Source organism: Pleurodeles waltl, chromosome 11, assembly GCF_031143425.1.
Source record: "Pleurodeles waltl isolate 20211129_DDA chromosome 11, aPleWal1.hap1.20221129, whole genome shotgun sequence".
NCBI classification, from domain to species: domain Eukaryota; kingdom Metazoa; phylum Chordata; class Amphibia; order Caudata; family Salamandridae; genus Pleurodeles; species Pleurodeles waltl.
In genome coordinates, this window is record NC_090450.1 from 942,366,828 (window position 1) to 942,387,951 (window position 21,124).

Genomic DNA, 21,124 nt, shown 5'->3' on the forward strand with positions numbered 1-21,124 from the left:
GATGGGCCAGACTGGTTCTGATCATCTTCAATGAGCATGTTAAATAAAAACTCTTTTGTTGGATTCTTACCTATACTTAAACCTCTATCCAGGCAGAGACCTCTCAGGCTTTTATAGTTCAAACTCTCATATGTTGCATTAACAGTTTTGGAAGTGGGCTCTACTAAAGACATGATAGAAAAGGTTTAAGGATAGTGAGAGAAAAAGTTTTAGAACTTTAGAAAGCACAGAGAAAAAACGTTTTCAAACTTTGGGAAAACTTTTAGAAGTTTTCAAAACGTTTCAGAAACTTTGTTAAAAGTTTTAGAATAGAAAAGTAAACTGTTTTGGTTCAATGTACATATACTGAACTATTTGGTATATGATTTTCTTATGAAAAGCACCAAATGACAAAGTGGTAAAGCAGTTTCTAGTACTTATCCCACCGCTGCACCACCATTGTAGGATGCTGGCCTGGCTTATAGTGGGTTCCTTGTGGTACTGAAACCCTTTGCCAGGTCCAGTTATCCCTTATTAGTAGAATAGAGGTGTTTCTAGCAGCTTAGGCTGATAGAAGGTAGCTATGGCAAAGCAGCTTAGGCTGAACTAGGAGACATGCAAAGCTCCTACTATACCACTTATATCATATAGCACAATATCATAAGAAAACACAATACTCAGAGTTACTAAAAATAAAGGTACTTTATTTTAGTGACAATATGCCAAAAGTATCTCAGAGAATACCCTAACTTAGGAGGTAAGTAATATACACAAGTTATATGTACACAAGCCCAAAACAGGTACGTAACAGTAAGAAAAGTAGTGCAAACAATGTTGAATCACAATAGGATGCAATAGGTAAACATAGGTCTAGGAGCAACAAAAACCATATACTCCAAAAGTGGAATGCGAATCATGAATGGACCCCAGACCTATGGGAGATTGTAGAGGGTCGCTGGGACTGTAAGAAAACAGTAAGGGTGTCCAAAATATCCCAACCCAAGACCCTAGAAAGTAGGAGTAAAGTTACCCTACTACCCCAGAAAGACACAATAGTCGTGATAGGGGGATTCTGCAAGAACCACAAGCACCAGCAAAGCACTGAAGATGGATTCCTGGGTCTGAGGACCTGAAACGGAAGGGGACCAAGTCCAAGAGTTGCAATAGTGTCCGGGGGGCAGGAGCCCAGGAAACCCCGGATGAAGGTGCAAAAGGGCTGCCTCCGGGTGGAAGAAGCCAAAGATTTTACAACAACGAAAAGGGCTAGGAACATCTCCTTTGGATGGAAGATGTCCCACGGTGTGCTGGATGTTGCAGAAGTGTTTCCACGCAGAAATACTGCAAACAAGCCTTGCTAGCTGCAAGGGTTGCGGTAGAGGTTTTTGGGTGCTGCTGGGGACCAGGAAGGACCAGGATGTCGCCCCTTGGAGGAGGAGACAGAGGGGGCGCTCAGCAACTAGGAGAGCCCCCAAAGAAGCAGGCAGCACCCGCAGAAGTACCGGAGCAGGCACTTGGAAGTTCTGTGAACTCAGAGTCACAAAAGGAGGGTCCCACGACGTTGGAGTCCAACTCAGCGGGTTGAGCACTGCAGGACGGAGTGCTGGGGACCCAGGCTAGGCTGTGCACAAAGGAATCCTTGGAGAAGTGCACAGAAGCCGGAGCAGCTGCAAATCACGCAGTACACAGGTTTGCTGTCTGGCGTGGGGAGGCAAGGACTTACCTCCACCAAATTTGGCCAGAAGGGCCACTGGACTGTGGGAGACACTTGGACCCAGCTCCTGTGTTCCAGGGACCACGCTCGTCAGGATGAGAGTGGACCCAGAGGACTGGTGATGCAGTCTTTTGGTGCCTGCGTTAGCAGGGGGAAGATTCCGTCAACCCACAGGAGATTTCTTCTTGGCTTCCAGTGCAGGGTGAAGGCAGACAGCCCTCAGAGCATGCACCACCAGGAAACAGTCAAGAAAGCCGGCAAGATGAGGCGCTACAATGTTGCTGGTAGTCATCTTGCTACTTTGTTGCGGTTTTGCAGGCGTCCTGGAGCAGATAGCGGTCGATCTTGGCAGAAGTCGAAGAAGGAAGTGCAGAGGAACTCTGGTGAGCTCTTGCATTCGTTATCTGAGGAATAGCCCAGAGGAGAGACCCTACATAGCCAGCAAAGGAGGTTTGGCTACCAAGAAAGGTGGTTTGGCTACCAAGAGAGGTAAGAACCTATCAGGAGGGGTCTCTGACGTTACCTGCTGGCACTGGCCACTCCGAGCAGTCCAGTGTGTCCCCAACACCTCTGAATCCAAGATGGCAGAGGTCTGGGACACACTGGAGGAGCTCAGGGCACCTCCCCTGGGAGGTACTGGTCAGGGGAGTGGTCACTCCCGTTTCCTTTGTCCAGGTTCACGCCAGAGCAGGGCTGGGGGATCCCTGAACCGGTGTAGACTGGCTTATGCAGAGATTGGCTCCATCTGTGCCCATCAAAGCATTTCCAGAGGCTGGGGGAGGTAACACCCTCTCTCAGAGGAAATCCTTTGTTCTGCCTTCCTGGGACTGGGCTGCCCAGACCCCAGGGGGGCAGAATCCTGTCTGAGGGGTTAGCAGCAGCTTCAATGGAAACCCCGGAAAGGCAGTTTGGCAGTACCCGGGTTCTGTGCTAGAGACCCGGGGGATCATGGAATTGTCACCTCAATACCAGAATGTGGGGGCACCTTGGCTAGTGCCAGGGTGCCCACACACTAAGTAACTTGGCACCTAACCTTCACCAAGTTAGGGTTAGACATATAGGTGACTTATAAGTTACTTATGTGCAGTGAAAAATGGCTGTGAAATAACGGAGACATTATTTCACTCAGGCTGCAGTGGCAGGCCTGTGTAAGAATTGTCAGAGCTCCCTATGGGTGGCAAAAGAAATGCTGCAGCCCGTAGGAATCTCCTGGAACCCCAATACCCTGGGTACCTAAGTACCATATACAAGGGAATTATATGGGTGTACCAGTGTGCCAATGAGAATTGGTAAAATTAGTCACTAGCCTGCAGTGACAATTTTAGAAAGCAGAGAGAGCATAAACACTGAGGTTCTGGTTAGCAGAGCCTCAGTGGTACAGTTAGGCACCACACAGGGAACACATACAGGGCATACACTATGAGCACTGGGGTCCTGCCTAGCAGGATCCCAGTGACACAAGGGCAAAAACAAACATACATACAGTGAAAATGGGGGTAACATGCCGGACAAGATGGTACTTTCCTACACCCTGACAGAAGTTGGAATCGCCACAGCTCAATCAGGTCCAATCTTACACACTACCTGATGTCTTGGAGGACTTGGAGAAAGACACCACTAAGTACACCATTTGGTTGTGCTCCACAGTGGACCAACTGGTGCCTCAAAAATGGTTTAACTGCCACAGAAACAAACAATCAGCCACCTGGTTTTCAGAAGAACCCAGGCAGCAAAAACAACTGTCGCAAACAAGAACATATATGGTGTGAAAATAATGATCCTAACGAGACAAAAATGCTGACAATGTATCCTGGACTACAAAAATATGATTCAGGAAAAAAAATCCACTTATCTTCTGACAAAATTACGTCTGCCACAAAATTCAGCAAGAATTCTCTTGCAAATTGAACTCCTTAACCAATCTCAATAACACCAATTTTTCGATTGCCAGTCAGTGTTTTTGCAACAAACTGTCAGAATTTTCTCAAAATAAAGTAGCTGAAGTCTACAGTGTGTTTGCGTCCAATGAGGAGGTTTGTTGAACTTCTACTGAATTTTTTCGGCACCTCAAGAAATGAATACACTAACCAATTATTTCCCTCTCACATCGTAACAGGTTTTCAGGCTTCTGGATTTGGTTAAATCTGAATCACCATCTGATCCATACCCGGGCAACAACACAGATGGTTTCAATAACCTTGAAAACGTCTCAATGAGATGTTTAAGGTGGGATATTTTACACAAGCCTAAAAAACATGATCTATTCTACTTCTTTAAAAAAAATCTACACCCAACCCCCTTGAAGCCAACAGCAGTTGTCCAATATCTCGCCTTTCATTTTCAGCCAAAGTGGTGGAAAAAGCAATAAACATGGAATTCACCTCTTTTCTGGAGAATAACCTTTTTCTAGACGATACCCAATTTGGTCTTGGAAGCAGACATAGTATGGAAACAGCCCTAATTGTTGCCACAGAAGAAATAAGACCCTATGTTGATCAGGGAGTATAGTACCTTGCCAAAAGTGAAGCCCTTTATCCAGAGCTTTCTGGATATAGCCGAAGTAAGCACTGGGGTGAGTGTTTCTTCCCATTCAACATCAAAAAAATAGTTACCTTGTCCATAGCCTGCTAGGTATGTCTTAAGTGAGCCTTGAGCTCAGCACCCCTTTACGCTTAGTTCAGGGCCTGGCCAAAGGCCAGTCCCTGTATCTAGGATGTATATTTATGATGAAGTTCACATGTTTTGAGTAGTTTGTGCCTCTTGTTGAAGTTATACATGGGTCATATTATACGTGCTCCACTCTTCATTGAATATGCTTCAGCTCACCGAATGATTTTTTTCCTTGAATGTTTTTATTGTTGTTTAATAGTGACATAACAGATTGTGACATTTTTGATTTTTGACACAGCAAATACAGTCAGTTGTTATACATTGCGTAGACCTGTAGGTTCTATCAATGAGGTCATGCTCATATTGATCAGGAGTGGCAGATGAACATATTAATTACCCAAACTTATGCAATATTTGTTGCCAGCATGAGTATCCATCTAATCGTTAGTATTGGTGATATGCAAGCTAACTTGGTGTTGGCTTGAGTCTGAACATTGACTATCGGCTGCTCTGCTGTATCATTGCTCTTCTGGGCAAAAAGGAACACAGTTGCATATTATCATATAAATGCTGTTTCTAGGGTATCAATAAAGAGAACAGTAACATACAATAACAAGGGAGTGTATTGAGTTTAAATGTTCCACATTAGTATTACAATGCCTCCGTGTGCGTGGAATTCCCCTAATAGTGTACAAAGTAGTCTGCACGTAGAACAGTTAGTGTGCATCTGAGGGCTTTGTGACATCCATTCCCCGATTTGATTGACTGATATGAAAGTACTATGTAAAAGAAACACATCAGTAACATTTACAGTACATTTTCAGGGTCTTATGGTCACTATATCTCTGTGAGTGACTAAATTAGACTGACTCAGACGGGTCAGAATCTGTCTCTGGGGTGCGCAGAGATGTTAACATAATTTCCCAGCTGTCTGAAAGTGAGTATTTTCGCAAACCAAGTGCATCCTCCCATCTCCGCGCCACCCCCTCGACCCCCGCCCAGGTCAGAAAAGAGTGCCTCCAGGCCAATACAGTTGGCGCCTCTGCGGTCTTCCATCTAAGGGTTATCAACCACTTGGCCGCTATAAATCCTATGCCCTATGACACGGGCCTCTCGTAAACATACCCAATATACATACCTCCCATGTAGGTGACAGTGCGTGACGTGCATGTGGAGAGACAAGCAACAACAGTTCCCCAGTAACTGTGTAAGAGGGGGCAGGACCACAACATATGTAGGATATCTACATCTAAATGTTTGCAACAGGGGCAGGCTGCGTCACAGCGAAAGAAATATCTGTTAATGCGAGCTGGCATAAGATACGCTCCGTGAATGATATAGAATTGTATGAGCCGAAATCTGGCATTGCAGGAGATGGTAGTGTGGCTGGACAGGACAGAGTTCCATTGCGCGTCTGTGAAGGGGGTTCCCAAATCACTTGCCTAGGTAGAGCGCAACGTCTCGTAGTTTTGTAACATATGCACTCGAAATGCATCTGTGAACCACTTGATCAAGTGTCTGCCCTGTCCCATGACCTGTATGTATTGTACAGATGGGTTGGAGGGGCGATCGTCAGGTCTCCCCACCCACTCGACAATGAGCTCATTAATGAATTGTATAGCAGAAACTGCCCCGCTGGTAGGCCCGCGTCTGCCACCAGGGCGGAAAACTGAGTCAATTTGTCATCGCTGTAGAGGTCACCCAGTGTGTGGGACTCTGCGGTGTGCCACGCCCTGAGTTCAGTCCTATTTGTGACTGCAGAGCCACGAGGTGTGCCCAGGAGCGCTAGGGCCAGGGAGTACGGGATGGTTCCCTTTGTGAGTTGCAAGGATCTACGATTACACAGGTGTGCCACATTAAGGTGAAGCTCTTTAGGCGGGGCTAAACATGTAAGTGGATGAAAAAGATGCGTTTTCAGCTCACTGAATGATATATCATATTTACCAAATCTCATTTTAGTCTATTCAGATAGGAACTTTTATTCATTTATGTCAAAATGGTTCCACAACCGGAAGCCAGGATTGCCCCACTGACATGCTTAAAAATGGCACAATCTTCCAATTTTATTTCCTACAACAAAAGTCAGAACACAGTAAGCAAAGAAGTTGGTCATCCATCTCTTTGAAAGTGCTGCAAAGCATAACATTCTCCAGGACAGTTCACTGTTATTAAATGTCTATTCTCTTACTGCGTGGTAAGTGGTGGCCTCTTCATTGACCAATATCCCAGTCATATGCATCAATCGTCTGGATTCCCCTCATGGTATGTGCTCAGGACCTGAATCAGTTCCACACAATAGGAAAACCAAATAATCCCTCAGGACACTGGGTACAAATATGAAAACAAAAGAAATTTTTTAAGGAGTTATTTTATGAAGTCACTCACTTAGAGGATTGGTACATATATACACTGCAAAGTTCTCTCTGGAGTGCAACTCCATAGTTAGCTGATGGTTTCAAAAGTTTCTTGTGTTCGTGCATTGGCTTGTCTCTCTACACCAAGCTGGGTATGCAGTCTCTACAGCTTTAAGTAGCAGAACACTTGAGACCACTTTATGAACAGCCAGGTTAATTCCAGCCCTTCCAACTTTAGTTTACCTTAGTTTTAATTTTATTTATTTGATGTATTTCTAAAAAATGCCATCAAATGTGCCACAGTTTGCCGAATACATGACTTAATAAAATTCTCCAGTATTACAAAAGAGATGACTAGAAATGTACAATTCCTAAAGTATCCTGTTAGTTTAATTCTGTAGCTACATCTTACTAGTCGGTGTCCCTTCCACCTCTGACCACACCTGACAGTCAACACAGACTGGACACACGTCCATCATTCCCCCTTGGGACAATATTTATTCATCCCTCAACATGAATGTATTGGACCCAAGGTAGTTTAGCTGGTGGTATTAGCCTTCCTTCTTGTGGTCCAGGTTAAGCTGGTCTTGGTAAACACAGACAATACCTCGTTCCTCATTTACATTAGGCAGCCATGCTGTCTCCCTTCTCTCAGCTCTGCTGGCTACCCACAAGAGCTACCCACAAACCTGTGAAAATACAGTGTTTCTCTGGACATGTTACCCCTGCTCTTCCACATGCAGGCGCTCTGAATCGGAGAAAAGAAAATCTAAAGTCACCTTTGCTAACATGATAATTGGGAGCTTAAACTAGTATGTCTTTGACACACAGCCTAAGGGTGTTCTTGGAAGCATGTTCTTTCGTCCATGGAAGGGGTTCTGTTTGCAATGCCAAAATGTAGGGGCAAGTCCAAGGCCAGCACACAGAACAAATTAAGGCTAGTTAAAGATTAAGCCCAATGGGCTATTGAGCCTCTAGCCACTCCAGAAAAGAGCTCTGAATGGACTGATCACCCCTCAGTATAGTACCGTGCCAAAAGTGAGGCCCTTTATGCAGAGCTTTCTGGATATAGCCGAAGTGAGCACTGGGGAGAGCGTTTCTTCCCACTCAACATAAAAAAAAATAGTAGTCCTGTCCAGAGCCTGCTAGGTATGTCTCAAGTGAACTTTGAGCTCAGCACCCCTTTATGCTTAGTTCAGGAACTGGCTAAAGGCCAGTCCCTCTATCTAGTGTGTATATTTATGATGAAGTCAACATGTTTTAAGTAGTTTGTGTCTCTTGTTGAAGTTATATATGGGTCATATTGTACGTGCTCCACTCTTCATTGAATATGCTTCCGCTCTTTTGAAGGAGTGATTTTATGAACAGTCACACAGTTAGGGGATTGGTAAATATCATATCTGATCCCTCTGCCAAATTGATAGTACATACAATTATATTCATTAGTTGTTCATCTAGAAACAAATTCTAATAGGTGTACTATTTTAGTATGAGCAACATATGCAATTTTGAAACCACAATCCATGTTTCTTTAGGGTCAAGTACACAGCACTTGCCCGCTGTTTCAAAAGATCCCAAAGACGACATCTAGTCCAAGTTGTAACCCTCATCTGATAGAGACTTCTAGTTGCAGATACCTTACCTTAGAATTTCCCATGCCGTCAGTCTGGATCTGGAAATATTTCTTCGAGCAGTACCCCTGCATGCCACTACATGGCGCGTCGGTCAACTGTGTCCTTCGTTGGTGTTGTGGGCACTGAATATGATGTCGCAGGTCGCACATAAGCCACTCCAGTGCATTGACATCAGTTCTTTTCATTCCATATTAGCTTTCATGCAGATAAGGAGAAGAGCTTCCCTCAGTTGCTTTTTGACTGGATTTTTGACTTTTTGATGAAGTTTTTTGGACTTTTCCGGTACGACTATGATGTCCAAGAAGACCAGCTTCAAGCCCTGCTACTCCTGCCCAGACATGACGTCGGTGACGGATCTGCACCTGGTGTGTTTGTGGTGCCTGGACCCAAGGTTGTGGTCCATCTGCTGGGCCATGAACCTGAAGGCTTCGAGGGAGTGTTCCCCAAAGCTGCTCACTGGCCGACGTCCAGCTCCATCTCATTCCTGGTCTCGGTCGAATGGAAGATCATGAGACTGCTCACTGAGCCCCACCACTTCTCTTTGTCCCATTCTAAATCTTTGGGACTTTTAGGTAAGATGAAGAAGTTGAAGAAGCGCAAGTGTTCTTTGACTTCACTACATTGGTTGGACGACACGACGTGGGACAAGGAGCATCCTCACTCCAGGCCTACTTCTGTGTTGGCTCCCTGACTTCCTCGGAGTTGGAGCCTCCTCTGCCCAACTTAAAGATTTTTATGAGGCCACGTGCCTCATTTTTGGGCAGGCCAGCCCTGTTAGAGAACCCTCAGGCTTCATGGGGTTGGCAGGGGCCCTTGGGTTCCCCGCTGGCGGCTTTAGCCTCAGCTCTGAGGGGCACTCAAGGATCCGCTTCCGGATCTGAACCAGCGCTGTTCTTTCATCGACTTTCCCCAACGTCGGTTCAAACGTTGATGCTCCCGAGGCTGCCCAGGCTGCTGGCGACAGTGACCCTATACTCATCGCCAACTCTGACACGGAGCTGGAATAATGTCGCTCTACGCCGATTCAGTCTACGGCAGGGCATTTGGTTCCTAGATCTGATTTTGACCCTTATTCTTATGGGTCTGAATTCGGCGAGGGTATGGAGGGGTCGCTGGACCCTTTAGAATACCTGCTGGAAGATCCCATGGACTGGGCTCAGAAACTTGGTGAAGCCAGCGGGTTGGATACCTCACTTGACACTGGTATGCTTTCTCCCCTTACCGTGGCAATGGAGAAGGGACCTTCTTACTCCATGGTGGTGAGAAGAGCAGCTGAAGTCTTGGGCATCAAGCTACCTTTGGTGTGCTGTCAGGACTAACCTCCTGACTGGGGTGCTTCAGCCAAGGGTTTCCACATCAGAATCCCTCTTGCTTTTTAATGAAGCCCTCACTGATGTCCTTCTGTGCACCTGGTCCAAGCCCAGCACGGGGCTCCTGTTAACAGGACAAATGCCTGCTGGTATGCCTAACTACCTGGCTTTCCTGACCCAACACCCTACCCCTGAGAGATTGGCGAGCTAAGCCTCGACATACCATGGCGGTTCCCTTCCTCTCCCCAGAATACGGAATCAAAGAGGCTGGACCATCTTTGGAAGAAGTTATTCTCTTCCTCCAGCCTGGCGTTGCAGTATGACACCACCTTCTTTTGGGCTGTTACACCCATACTTTATGGGACACGATCGCGCAGGTGCTGCCACAGGTCCCAGAGGAGGCCCGGGCCATCCTCTCCCAAGCTGTTGCTGATGGGAGGGATGCAGCAAAGTTCACCATCAGATGTAGGCTGGATATGACCGACCCTCTGGGCATATTGGTTGCGTCGGCGGTGGCTTTGAAAGGAAGGGGTGCCTAGCCATGTCCATTACTTGGCAGCCACCATGCTGCGCATGCTGGACAGCCTCTGAGTGGCTGAGGATGTGGGATCCAGCATTCACGTAGATCTGTGAGCCAGCGGGCTAGCCAGTCCACTGACACCCCCCGACCACCACCCCTTACTGCAGCCTCTAAGCCTTCCTGATCTGGCCACCAGGGACCAGTCAGCGGCAGGATTCGACATTATCTGCACCACTGGGCCACCATCACATCAGGCAGGTGGGCTTTGCAGATAGTCTGAAGGGACTGCCCCTCCCTCCATGCCACCACCCTATGATCACATGACGGAGGATCGCCTGGCACTTCTCCGCAAGGAGGTTACGGCTCTCTTGACCAAGGGAGTGATAGAGAGGGTCCCTTTGCCAGAAGTAGGTTGTGGTTGTTATTCCCACTACTTTAGGGTCCCTCAATCTCTTCCTCAGGAAGGAAAAGTTCAGAATGCTCACATCGGCTCATGTCCTATCTGCCCTGGAGACTGGATGGTAGCGATGGACTTACAGGGCGCTTATTTCCATATTCCTGTCCTGCCCGGCCACAGACGTTACTTGCAGTTCATGGTAGGTCACACGCATTTTCAATTCACTGTGCTTTCTTTCGGAGCTACCAGCGCCCCTGGGGTGTTCACCAAGGTGATGGCGGTGGTTTCAGCTCATCTGCGCAGGTTAGGGGTGTCAATCTTCCCCAACCAGGATGACTGGCAAGCTTGCACCAGGCTGTCGTCTCCCACCTCCAGTCTACGGCGACCCTCCTGCATTCACTGGGGTTCACTATAAACGTGCTGAAGGCTCACATGATTTCCTTTCAGATGCTCCCTTTCATCGGGGCTGTTCTGGACATGTTGCAGTTTTGGGTCTATCCTCCCCAGCGACGATTCCAGGATATTCAGGCTATGAAACCGATGTTTCAGCCTCTATTCTAAATTTTGGTGAGAATAACTCTGAGGCTGCTGGGCCTCATGACCTCCTGCATCCTGCTAGTGACACATGCCAGATGGCATATGTGGGCTTTGCAGTGGGACCTGAAGTTCCAGTGGGTGTAGCATCAGGGAAATCTCTCCGACATGGTCCAGATCTCGGAGGGGACTGCACAAGATCTGCAGCAGTGTCATTTGGACCATGATTGGGTCAGGGAATGATCCCACTCCCTTTCCCAGCCAGATCTCACCATAGTGACAACTGAGTCACTCCTGGGAATGGGTGGTCACATAGGAGAGGCAGAGATCAGAGGGGTCTGGTCTCCAGCGGAGTCCGAGTTCCATATCAACCTTTTGGAACTCAGTGCAATTCGACTGGCATTGACAACATTCCTTCCCTCTCTCAAAGGGAAACACCACTGCCATGTGGTACTGCAACAAGCAGGGCTGAGTGAGGTCATGGACCCTTTGTCAGAAGGCTCTCCGCCTCTGGTCATGGCTGGAACAGCAAGACATATTCCTGGTGGTGCAACATCTGGCGGGCTCTCAAAAGCCTGGGGGGGACAAAATAGACTGTTGATGTCTGGTTGATAACTAATGGCGTCTCCATCCGGAGGTAACGCAAGGTCTCTTTCAGCAGTGGTGAGAGCCTGGTTAGATCTGCTTGCCTCTGCCAAGAACGTGCAATGTCAGCTGTTTTGCGCATTGGAGTTTCCGAGGCAGCACTCGTTCAGTGATGCTTTTCGTTTCGCGTGGAACTCAGGCCTCCTTTACGCCTTTCCACCAATACCACTTCTGCCCAGAGTTCTCAAGAAGATCAGGAACGACTGGGCAAGAAGTCATTCTTGTGGCTCCGGACTGGGCAAGAAGAGTCTGGTATCCTGAGCTCTTGAGCATGGCCATCGATTCTCCAATCAGACTGCCCCTTCGGGTGGATTTTCTGTTGCAGCAGCAGGGCTTGGTTCTCCACCTGAACCTGTCCAGTCTTCGCCTTCCTGTGTGGAAATTGAGTGGCAGCAGTGGACAGCTTTTGACCTTCTGGCCAAAATCTGTGATGCAACCAAGCGCCCCTCCACCAAAACGGTGTTCGCCTGTCATTCGAACAAATTTGTGGCATGGCGTACAGACAAGTCTGTCGACCCTCCCAACCTCCCGACCCCTCTTTCTGAGGTTCTTCTGTTTGTTCTTTTTTTGGCACAGCAGGGCTCTGCTCTGGGAACTCTCAACGGTTATTTGTCTGTCATCTCGGCTTTCCTCTGCTTGCCAGACCAACCCTCCTTGTTTAAATCTCCCATTGTGGGATAATTTCTTAAGGGTCTTACCCATCTCTTTCCTCCTTCCCCATTCATAATGCCCCAGTGAACTTGGTTCTGACTTATCCGCTGTGCCTTCCCTTTGAGCCCCTTCATAATAGTCAATTTCGCCTGCTTACTCTGAAAACAGCCTTTCTTGTGGCTATCACCTCTGCACACAGAGTGAGTGAGTTGCAGGCTCTTTCTTTTAAGCAACCCTTCCTCTCCGTCTACCCTGACAAGGTGGTGCTTTGTACTAGGGCTTCTTTCCTCCCTAAAGTAGTCACGCCCTTTCATGTAGGCCAGTCCGACACTTTGTCTACTTTTTACGCGCCCCCCCGTCCCTCTAAGGAAGAGGAGAGACTCCACTGCCTGGACCCAAAAAGAGCGTTGGTGTTCTACCTCAATCGTACTCAAGAGTTTCAAGTGAATGAAACTCTTTGTGGCTATGTAGGCGCAAAGAAAGGTACGGCAATGCAGAAAAGAACCATCTCAAAATGGGTTGTGCCCTGCATTAAAATGTGCTACGCTTTGGCTAAAAAGCAACCCCCTGAGGGTTTGCGTGCCCACTCTACTAGGGCAACAGCTGACACCACTGTGTTAGCATGCAGAGTTACAGTCCTAGATATCTACACACTGTGTACATGTAATGGTTGATATGATTGCTGTACTGTAATACGTCAACTCTATACAGAAATGTTTCAGATGTAGCTGATCTATTCATTATAAAGAGGGGAATCTAACGGACTATAACAATTGTAAGTTCCTTTTGCAGTTTTCCCCATGTTGTAAGGAGGGCATTTCCCATTTCCCATTTCTTCTGCATCCGCCCCCACATGCTCTGGGTTGGGCAGACCTCGCCCAGTAATAAACAAATAAATAATAAAAACACAATGGTAATCTTGGCTGTACAACTCATGTTTTTCTCGAAATGTTTTTACATTATTGTGGTGAGGATATGATATTTGATTTTTACTATAAGTTTGAGCCTGTCATGTTGTGTACGCCACTTGATGTAGTGGTTTTGCTTTGTTTGCAGTGCCTGGTATTGGTAACTTGAAGGTGGTAAACCTGTCAGGTATGGTTTGTGCAAGTTTATGGTTTTCATCATAATGCTGTTGCCTCATCTCTGTTTAAGTTCTGTTCATTTAATATGTGGTATATGTTGTGCAGCATGATGGCGAGTCTATTAAATGTGCATTTCTTTTGCTTTGGCAGAAATTGATAAACTCCACCATATTGTTTATTCCTTTGTATGCTCTTAATTTTTTTATTTTTTTGTTACTGGGAGTGAGTGTGTATGGCAGTCGGGGGCTGTGGAAGGATTACGGCTGGTCAGTGACGTTACACAACTTGAGGGGTTCTCCCTGCAAACTACACATAGGTTCACGCCCCCTACCTCCTCAGACTCAGGAGGTGTCAGGCCAGGGTACTGTGCTGAGGGGACCCCCTGGAACTTGGTGGCTGCGGGGACTAATGTTCTGCCACTGCGGCTGGTCCTACTAGCATTAGATGTGGTAACATAGTTGTGGTCTGATGTGAAATGATACTCATTTAAAGAATCTTCTAGGTATATTTTGGGTATTCTTAGTGAATTTTTCATGGTATCACTTGCCAATGCTAATGTCATTTCTGCATATGCTAATGCCTTTGTAACTTTGTGATACTATTAGATGAGCATTTCTTTGCTACTTTGTGTAGGGCCTCAATAATATCCTCTGAATCTGTGAATGTTTTATCTTTTACATCTTTGTCATCCTTGTTCTGTGCAGTTTAAGGCATCTGTGGCTGTAGCTGTTTGTGGGTGTATATGGTAGGGGTTTCTCAAGGGACATTGGAGCTGTTGGATATAAAGGTACAATAATGTGTGGGGCATCTCCATCTTCTGCTTGATTAGGGCAACAGCCCTTTCCACACTTCATTCTGTACCATGTGAACTCAACGTTAACTGACTATAAATCCCATTTCAATTCCTCCACTGTTTCTGCATAGAATACATCTTCATCTCTTGTGATAAAATAAGATATTAGATATAATATTTATATTAATATAATATATATTGTGTGTATGACAAAGCAGTTCCTCTTTTGCTCGCTAAACATTATTATTGTTTAAGACCTGGCTTGCTGTTAGCGCCAATTTTTATTTTTTCATCCTGTATCCACTGTCCTAAATGCCATAGTGCCGGAATAATCATTGGATCTTTGTTTGTTTTTTTAAAGTTGGGTGAGCTGTATGTAGTATTTAGGAATAGAGTGCACATCCATCCATGTTAGTAACGCCCAATCTATAAGAAAAGGTTTTCACAGTCTTCTGTAGTTTTTCCTGATCTGAGGACAACAGGCCCCTTGAGTCACACAAGGCAATTAAAGTCGGGTCTGTGAAGATGATGAGTGGTGCTTCTAGGCAACAAAACACTGTGCAACATTAACCTGGGGTATTCGCTTGTGATGCTGTCTTAATAGAGTGTGCTCATAGGTGACAGATCCATACATCACTTGCCACCATATGTCAATCCTGGTATCTCGTGAGACTTCATTTAGATTCTACAAGTAGGACATGCTCAGGATCTGAATCCAGCAGATTGAGGAGGGGTGAGTTCAGCTGTTTCAAAGGTCTCTCTGGAATATGTTAGCACTTTATAATAATGTACAGCACAGTAGACACAACTTTGTGAATGAAGACATACACTCTCATGTATTTAAAGTATCCAGATCAGGTTTAGTGTGAGCATCACTGCTTTATATCATATGTTAAAGTTCTCCACTATCTCTGAACAAACAGCTTTATATTGATGTGAAGGACAACCCCTTAGCACTCCTCAACTTCCTTATACGTCTTTCTCTGTTTCCAGCCTATGTGGATCAGAAACTGCAATCCTATTGGGGAATACAAGTCTGCAAACGTTCCAGGGCTTTATTCTAAGATTCCCATAGTTAGTTGTATCTGTTTTGTCTCTCCAAGTTCGAGAGATATTGCTGTCCATTCTGCTAGGAGTTTGTCTTCCAGCTGACTGTGTTCTTGTTATATTTTTGGCTTCAGGCTGGGGAGTATGAGTGCATTTATAGACTGACTTAGGGCCTGATTTAGATATTAGCGGAGGGGTTACTCCGTCACAGTTGTGACGGATATCCCATCCGCCGAAATATAAATCCCATTATTTCCTATGGCGGGATCTAAATCAGGCCCTTAGTTTTGACAAGACACAGCTGACAGTTGACCTGGAGACCCTTGTAGTACCTGGAAAATTCAGACTCTATTTGGTGAGCTGCTGCTCCGGCAAAGGTACATTGTGGGAATCTGCTGTTGTTGCAGTTGAAACTCAGAATAGGCACACAAACTACAGTGAAAATAGAAAATGACACATGCTGTAGTCCATTTTCTAATTTCATCCACAATATGGGATCTAATTCATCCTTTTGTGGGTTTGAATATGGCGAGCGATACAGTACTGTGAAAGCTAGCACATCCGGTTTGATTATTTCCCATATGAACAGATTCTTCATTTGATTCTGCGGTCTTGGTCTGTCTCACTCCTAATGATATGACTCACTCTGATCAGATGATATTCAGTTTATACCCATTGTTTAATTGTCAGCGAACATCTCATTCAGGAGCAGTTTTCTGGGGCAAATATCTGAATAGTTTCACTCTGTAATGTTTGTTGAATGCTTCATGTCACTGAACTCCCCGGTAATTGAGGAACTGGTTTGGCAGCTAGTTCTACGGACATGGAGAACATATTTAACCCATACAGGGCGGATGTTGAGTGTGAATAAATGATGTATAAGATTGGTGGGCGGTTAAGAAAAACTCAATGCTCAAAGCTTGTGATGCACAAAAAGCAGTGATAGTTGACAAAGTCAGAGTAGATTCTGCAGTACTTAGGGAAATCAAGTAAAGGTAAATATGACTTGCCTGGTGGTATTTTCTGCCATTCTGTTTGCATGCTTCTGCTGCCTGAAGTATGAAGGATTTAAAAGGTGGATAATTCTGTTGTTTTTATTACAGCTGCTGCAGAGTCGTGGCGAGTGGCTAATGGCCCAAAGAATTAGCCGGTCTTCTTTCTGCTGGTGGAAGAAACAGGTACATGAAACTAAACTCACACTTGATGGTGTGCAAATGTAAAGTTGAGCGAGAAGTTTAGCTCAGGTGGTGCATGGAGGGTTTGGTAACTGGGTGTGGATCGATGAGGTAATAGGATGGTGTTGTGTTGATGTCTTAATTTATGTACAGTAGAACAGGCCTCTGCATAGGCTGCTACTACCAGAAAAGCTGAGTTGCATTGGCAACCCTGGACTTGGATATCTTGCATTACTCTGGGTTTGTTTTTTAATTGGGAAAGTCTTGTTACTTTTAAGCGTGTATCTTGAAAATTATTTCTCAACTTCTGAGACAATTCATTCAGATATTTTCAGTTATTTTGTCTTTACACTTAATATAATGTTAGATATGAGTCTATATTTGTAGAGCTATTTCCATGCTCAGTTACTAATTAAGAGTAAAACATGTTTTATCAATATGCAGATTGAAAGAGATAGTCCACCTCTGTTTCTTAAATAAATGGACTGAACAGTTGAGAAATTATATTTGTAGTAGGAGCATTTGTAAATCTTTGGATCATGCGTAGCTGTAGGGTGAAAATCCCTTGGTCACAGTGGCCATATGACAGGGTACTCTATTCCTGTCTTGTTTTTTTTGTATTTTCACACGCTTGAAGCGTTCTCTGTGTCAGGCTGAAAGGGACTGCCACCTTGATGACAGGGAAGGCTTGAAACAGGTGAATCTATGAAATATATAATTAGGAGAGAATTGTAGATATGTAAATTGTTTCTTCATTTTAACCTTCTGGCAGACATAGAATATATTCTGAAACAAGAGACATGTTGACTCTCCTGACTAGTACTCTAACTTATTAAAGCTTGTTTTTCATCTTGGAGGCTTCGTCCTTTTGGGATCTGACCAATCTGCAGTGGCAGTTCTGAGTCATGTTTACAGGGCTACTCATGTGGGTGGCACAAGCAATGCTGCAGGCCCACTAGTTGGATTTGTTTTACAGGCCCTGGGCACACATGGTGCACTATACCACGGACTTACTAGTAAATCAAATATGACAATCATTGATAAACCAATCACCAATACAATTTAGAAAGAGAGCATTGTACTTCAGCTCTGGTCAGCAGTGGTAAAGAGCCCAGAATCCTAAAGCTAGCAACAGAGAATGTCAGCACTGGATCAAAAACAGGAGGTCAGAAGCAAAACGTTTGAGGATAACCCTGCTAAAAGGGCCATTTCCTACAGATAGGATAGCAGTACATTGCAAACTGGTTTGTAGGAGAACAGTGTGGGTGGGGGGAGGTGCCATATGTAGTGAGACGAAAACATTAAATAAATAAATACATAAACCCCCAAAAAATATACTGAACTCAAGCCCATGTCAGGAGCGCCCCAGCTATCTCTTAATATCTGGTGCTGCGGACCCTTTCCATTTCATATCAATCTGTTGTTTGAACAGGATAAATACCAGGTCTATTAATTTATGGTCGTATTTGTCCCCCTTCACTCTGGCATGTATCACCAGCATTCAAGATTCAGTAATGGGTAGGAGCGTGTGGTCCACTATTTCAGCTGTAAACGCAGACACTTCTCCCCAGGTGCACTGAAGCATTGCACATTCCCAGGTCATATGATAAAACCCAACATCCGGTATTCTGCATCTGGGCCATACCGAGGAGGCCCCTGGGTACAAGTGTTGTATGCAGTGTGGAATGAGAAGTCTGATGCACAGAGTTGAACTGTGTAAATCAGAATATCCGGTTGCAGAACATCTCCTTAACATGTTGCAAAGTCTGGTCCCACTGTTTGTCTGTCTATGGGGTAGATAGAACCAAGTCCCACCTACTGCACGCTGCCCCTACCCTGTCCTGTCCTGTGCTGCGGATTGCAGTGCATTGTATAAGTGTGGGAAGGCATGACGCATGCTCCCATAAGATAGCAGAGCATATAATAGCTGTGATTGGGGCATTTCCTTCCCCAAATGGTACGTAGTGAGTGTTGGATCGCATGATAGGCCAATAATTGTCCCTTGCCATCCTCTGTGTCCACACCGTCCTGGAAGGACATAAGATGCTCCTCGTGGTAGAGATGTCCTAGGACCAAGATCTCCACTGCTGCTTATAATGCCAAGTCAAAATGACATGACATTTCCAGGAGTGCCAGCATTTGGCAAGTCTGGATGAGAGGAAAGTAATGGGCATCCTAATTATATTCATGAAGGTGTTGCTGCCTAGTGTAAACCCAAATTGATCTGCATGCACTAAAATATCAACAACAGGAAGCAGTCTTTTAGCCAGCACCTTATTGTTGATGTTCAGGAGGGACAGCGTCCGGTAAGACCGAACATCCAAGAAATCACGACCAAGCTTAAGAAGGACCAGGATTATCACTTCCCGGAGAGAGTGTGGCAGCTGACCTAGCAGTCTGGCTTAATTGAGGACCTGTAAAAGATTTGGTGCCAGGATGGAAGCATAGGTGGTGTAATACCCTGTTGAATACACTGAGCTGAAGTGCTCCATAAATGCAGCATTGATGGCTGCCTGTGTACTGACTACCACTCCATTGGGTAGTCGGATGGTGCCACTAGCAGGTCGGTGTTGCCCTTACATCACCAACCAGGCCAACAACTTACTTGATCGATCCCCTCCCTTGTGCATAAGAGCAAGGCATCTCCTATAATCAAGTTTCCCCAGTTTTGCCTCCAACTCTCCGTGTTTCTTACATAGGCAGCAGAGCTGATCCACCTCGCCCAGTCAGCTCAACATCTCAGTGTTTAATGTTGCATCTCCCATTCCAGTGTGAGAAGTTCTGTGGTTAAGACCTTGCTGTTCCCCCCCCATGTTGCCCCCAGGCAGTGGCCTCTCACCACTACTTTGTGGGTGTCCCATTCCACTGACCTAGTCGTCACCGTCTCCCTGCTCAAAATAGGTGCTAACCTGAGCTGATAGACCCTCCTTAAATGGTGGGTCCAAGAGGGCCTCCATCTGAAGCCTCCAGGTTGGAATCTAGGACTGAGGTCACCCCCAACAGATCATAACCAATAAGAGACAAGGGTTTGACGACGTGCACACCAAATACTCTACTCCCATAAACCGCCTTTCCTGAGGTTTGTCACAAAGAAAAAGGTCCAGCCTCGTATGGATATCATGGAACGAGAAATAAAAGGAGTACTCGTCAGCTGTGGGGTGAAGAAAGCACCATGGGTCATGCAGATGGTTACGACCCGTCCGCTCCCTAAAGTGCTGCGCAGTCTGTAAACTTGTGGCCCGTGTAGGGGAGAAACAGAATGATCCCTGTTCACATCAGGCACACAGTTGTAATCCTCGCCCCCATATCCCAGGTGCTTGAGGGTCTCGCAATAGTGCGTGGGTACGAGCATCAGAAAAGGCTAATTGGCCGAAAGTAGGGGCGTACACTCTCTCCACCGTGAATGGCAACCCATCCAAAATCACAAACCAACCCCCCTTCATCAGTCCTGTGGATTCCACCACAAAGGCAACTCTTGGAGCTATCCACACCAGCACTCCTCTCACATTATCTGATGCTACAGTTCTATACACTAGCCCCCTCACCCTCATCTTGCCTAATTCTGCATGCGAGGTGTGTTTACTGTAGAACTGCAATATGGATGTGGCGGTGTTTAATATATGCATGTATTTTTAACAGCGTTTGGAGGTATTGGCAATGCTGTGGACGTTCCACGTTAGCAGTTTATGACAAGGATCAGTATTGTGTACTGGATCACCCATTTGTGCATAGAAGCAAAGTCCCTCTGAGCCATGGAACGTTCCTGGAAAGGCCCCAGTGGCAGAGCAGTTAACAGCAAGCCAAAGGTAGCCCATTGTAAACAGTGTCTTCCCCCAGAAAGCTGCACAATTGAATCCACTCATTCGCAACATCAAAATATAAAAATGAAAATAATGAGCAAAAGACATAAAAAGCGCGAAGAAAAAAAAAACAGAACAATTCCAACCCCACCCTTGCCAGTAAGACTACATGTCTCCGGCCTATAATACCCTCACAAATAACTAGAATACAAACCCCAGCCAACAAACCCAGTCTGTATCAGAGGCCCTACAGGGCATGGCACTTATGGCTGCAAGGTTCTGTCTGTGGTGTCGCCATTGTGCTCTTGTCATCTGGCCTCATTTCGATTAGGATAGTCCTTGTTCCAGGCAGCCGTGGAAGCAAACAGTAAATACCAAACAAAATCTAAGAACAAAAGATCAATGTGATCTTCAGAGCAGGTCATCTGCCATTTGGGGTGTCATGACTGGGACTCTAATCATTGTCTTTGAGGGGGCCCCAGAGTTGCTTGCCACCGAGCTAGTATCTATGGGGCACTATTGACACACCACAGCAAAAGGATCTGTCCCAAGTTGTGAGACCTCCTCTACTGCTTGTGTCTGTTCTCTGGACACTTATTCCAAGGTTGGGTGGTGGGCTGTCTTCTTACGTCTCCTGCTGCATGGTTTCGGTGTCATTCATTCCTATGACAACTGGACAGGTCCGGAATCTTTTATCAAGCCCTTAGGCTGCAGCCAGGTCCACACGTTGTCGAGGGAGGAGGAGAACTGGGTGTAGTCACCCCCCACAACCTTGAGCTTAGCCAGGACAGTTCACCAGCTTCTGCTTAACCATTGTGTAAGTTACGTTTTTGCTGCACTTCCGCAGTGAAATCCCAGTGCGCAGTTACAGTAGCACGC

At 45.8% G+C, this 21,124-nt stretch overlaps 1 protein-coding gene across 1 annotated transcript in view; it reads left to right on the top strand.

Moving 5' to 3' along the window:
• Positions 1–21,124, top strand: part of SFI1 (SFI1 centrin binding protein) — a 328,160-nt gene that overhangs the window by 208,600 nt on the left and 98,436 nt on the right. The window contains exon 23 of the mRNA XM_069215083.1: positions 16,374–16,448. Coding sequence (XP_069071184.1) covers positions 16,374–16,448 — 75 coding nt within the window. The remainder of the gene's footprint in view (positions 1–16,373; positions 16,449–21,124) is intronic.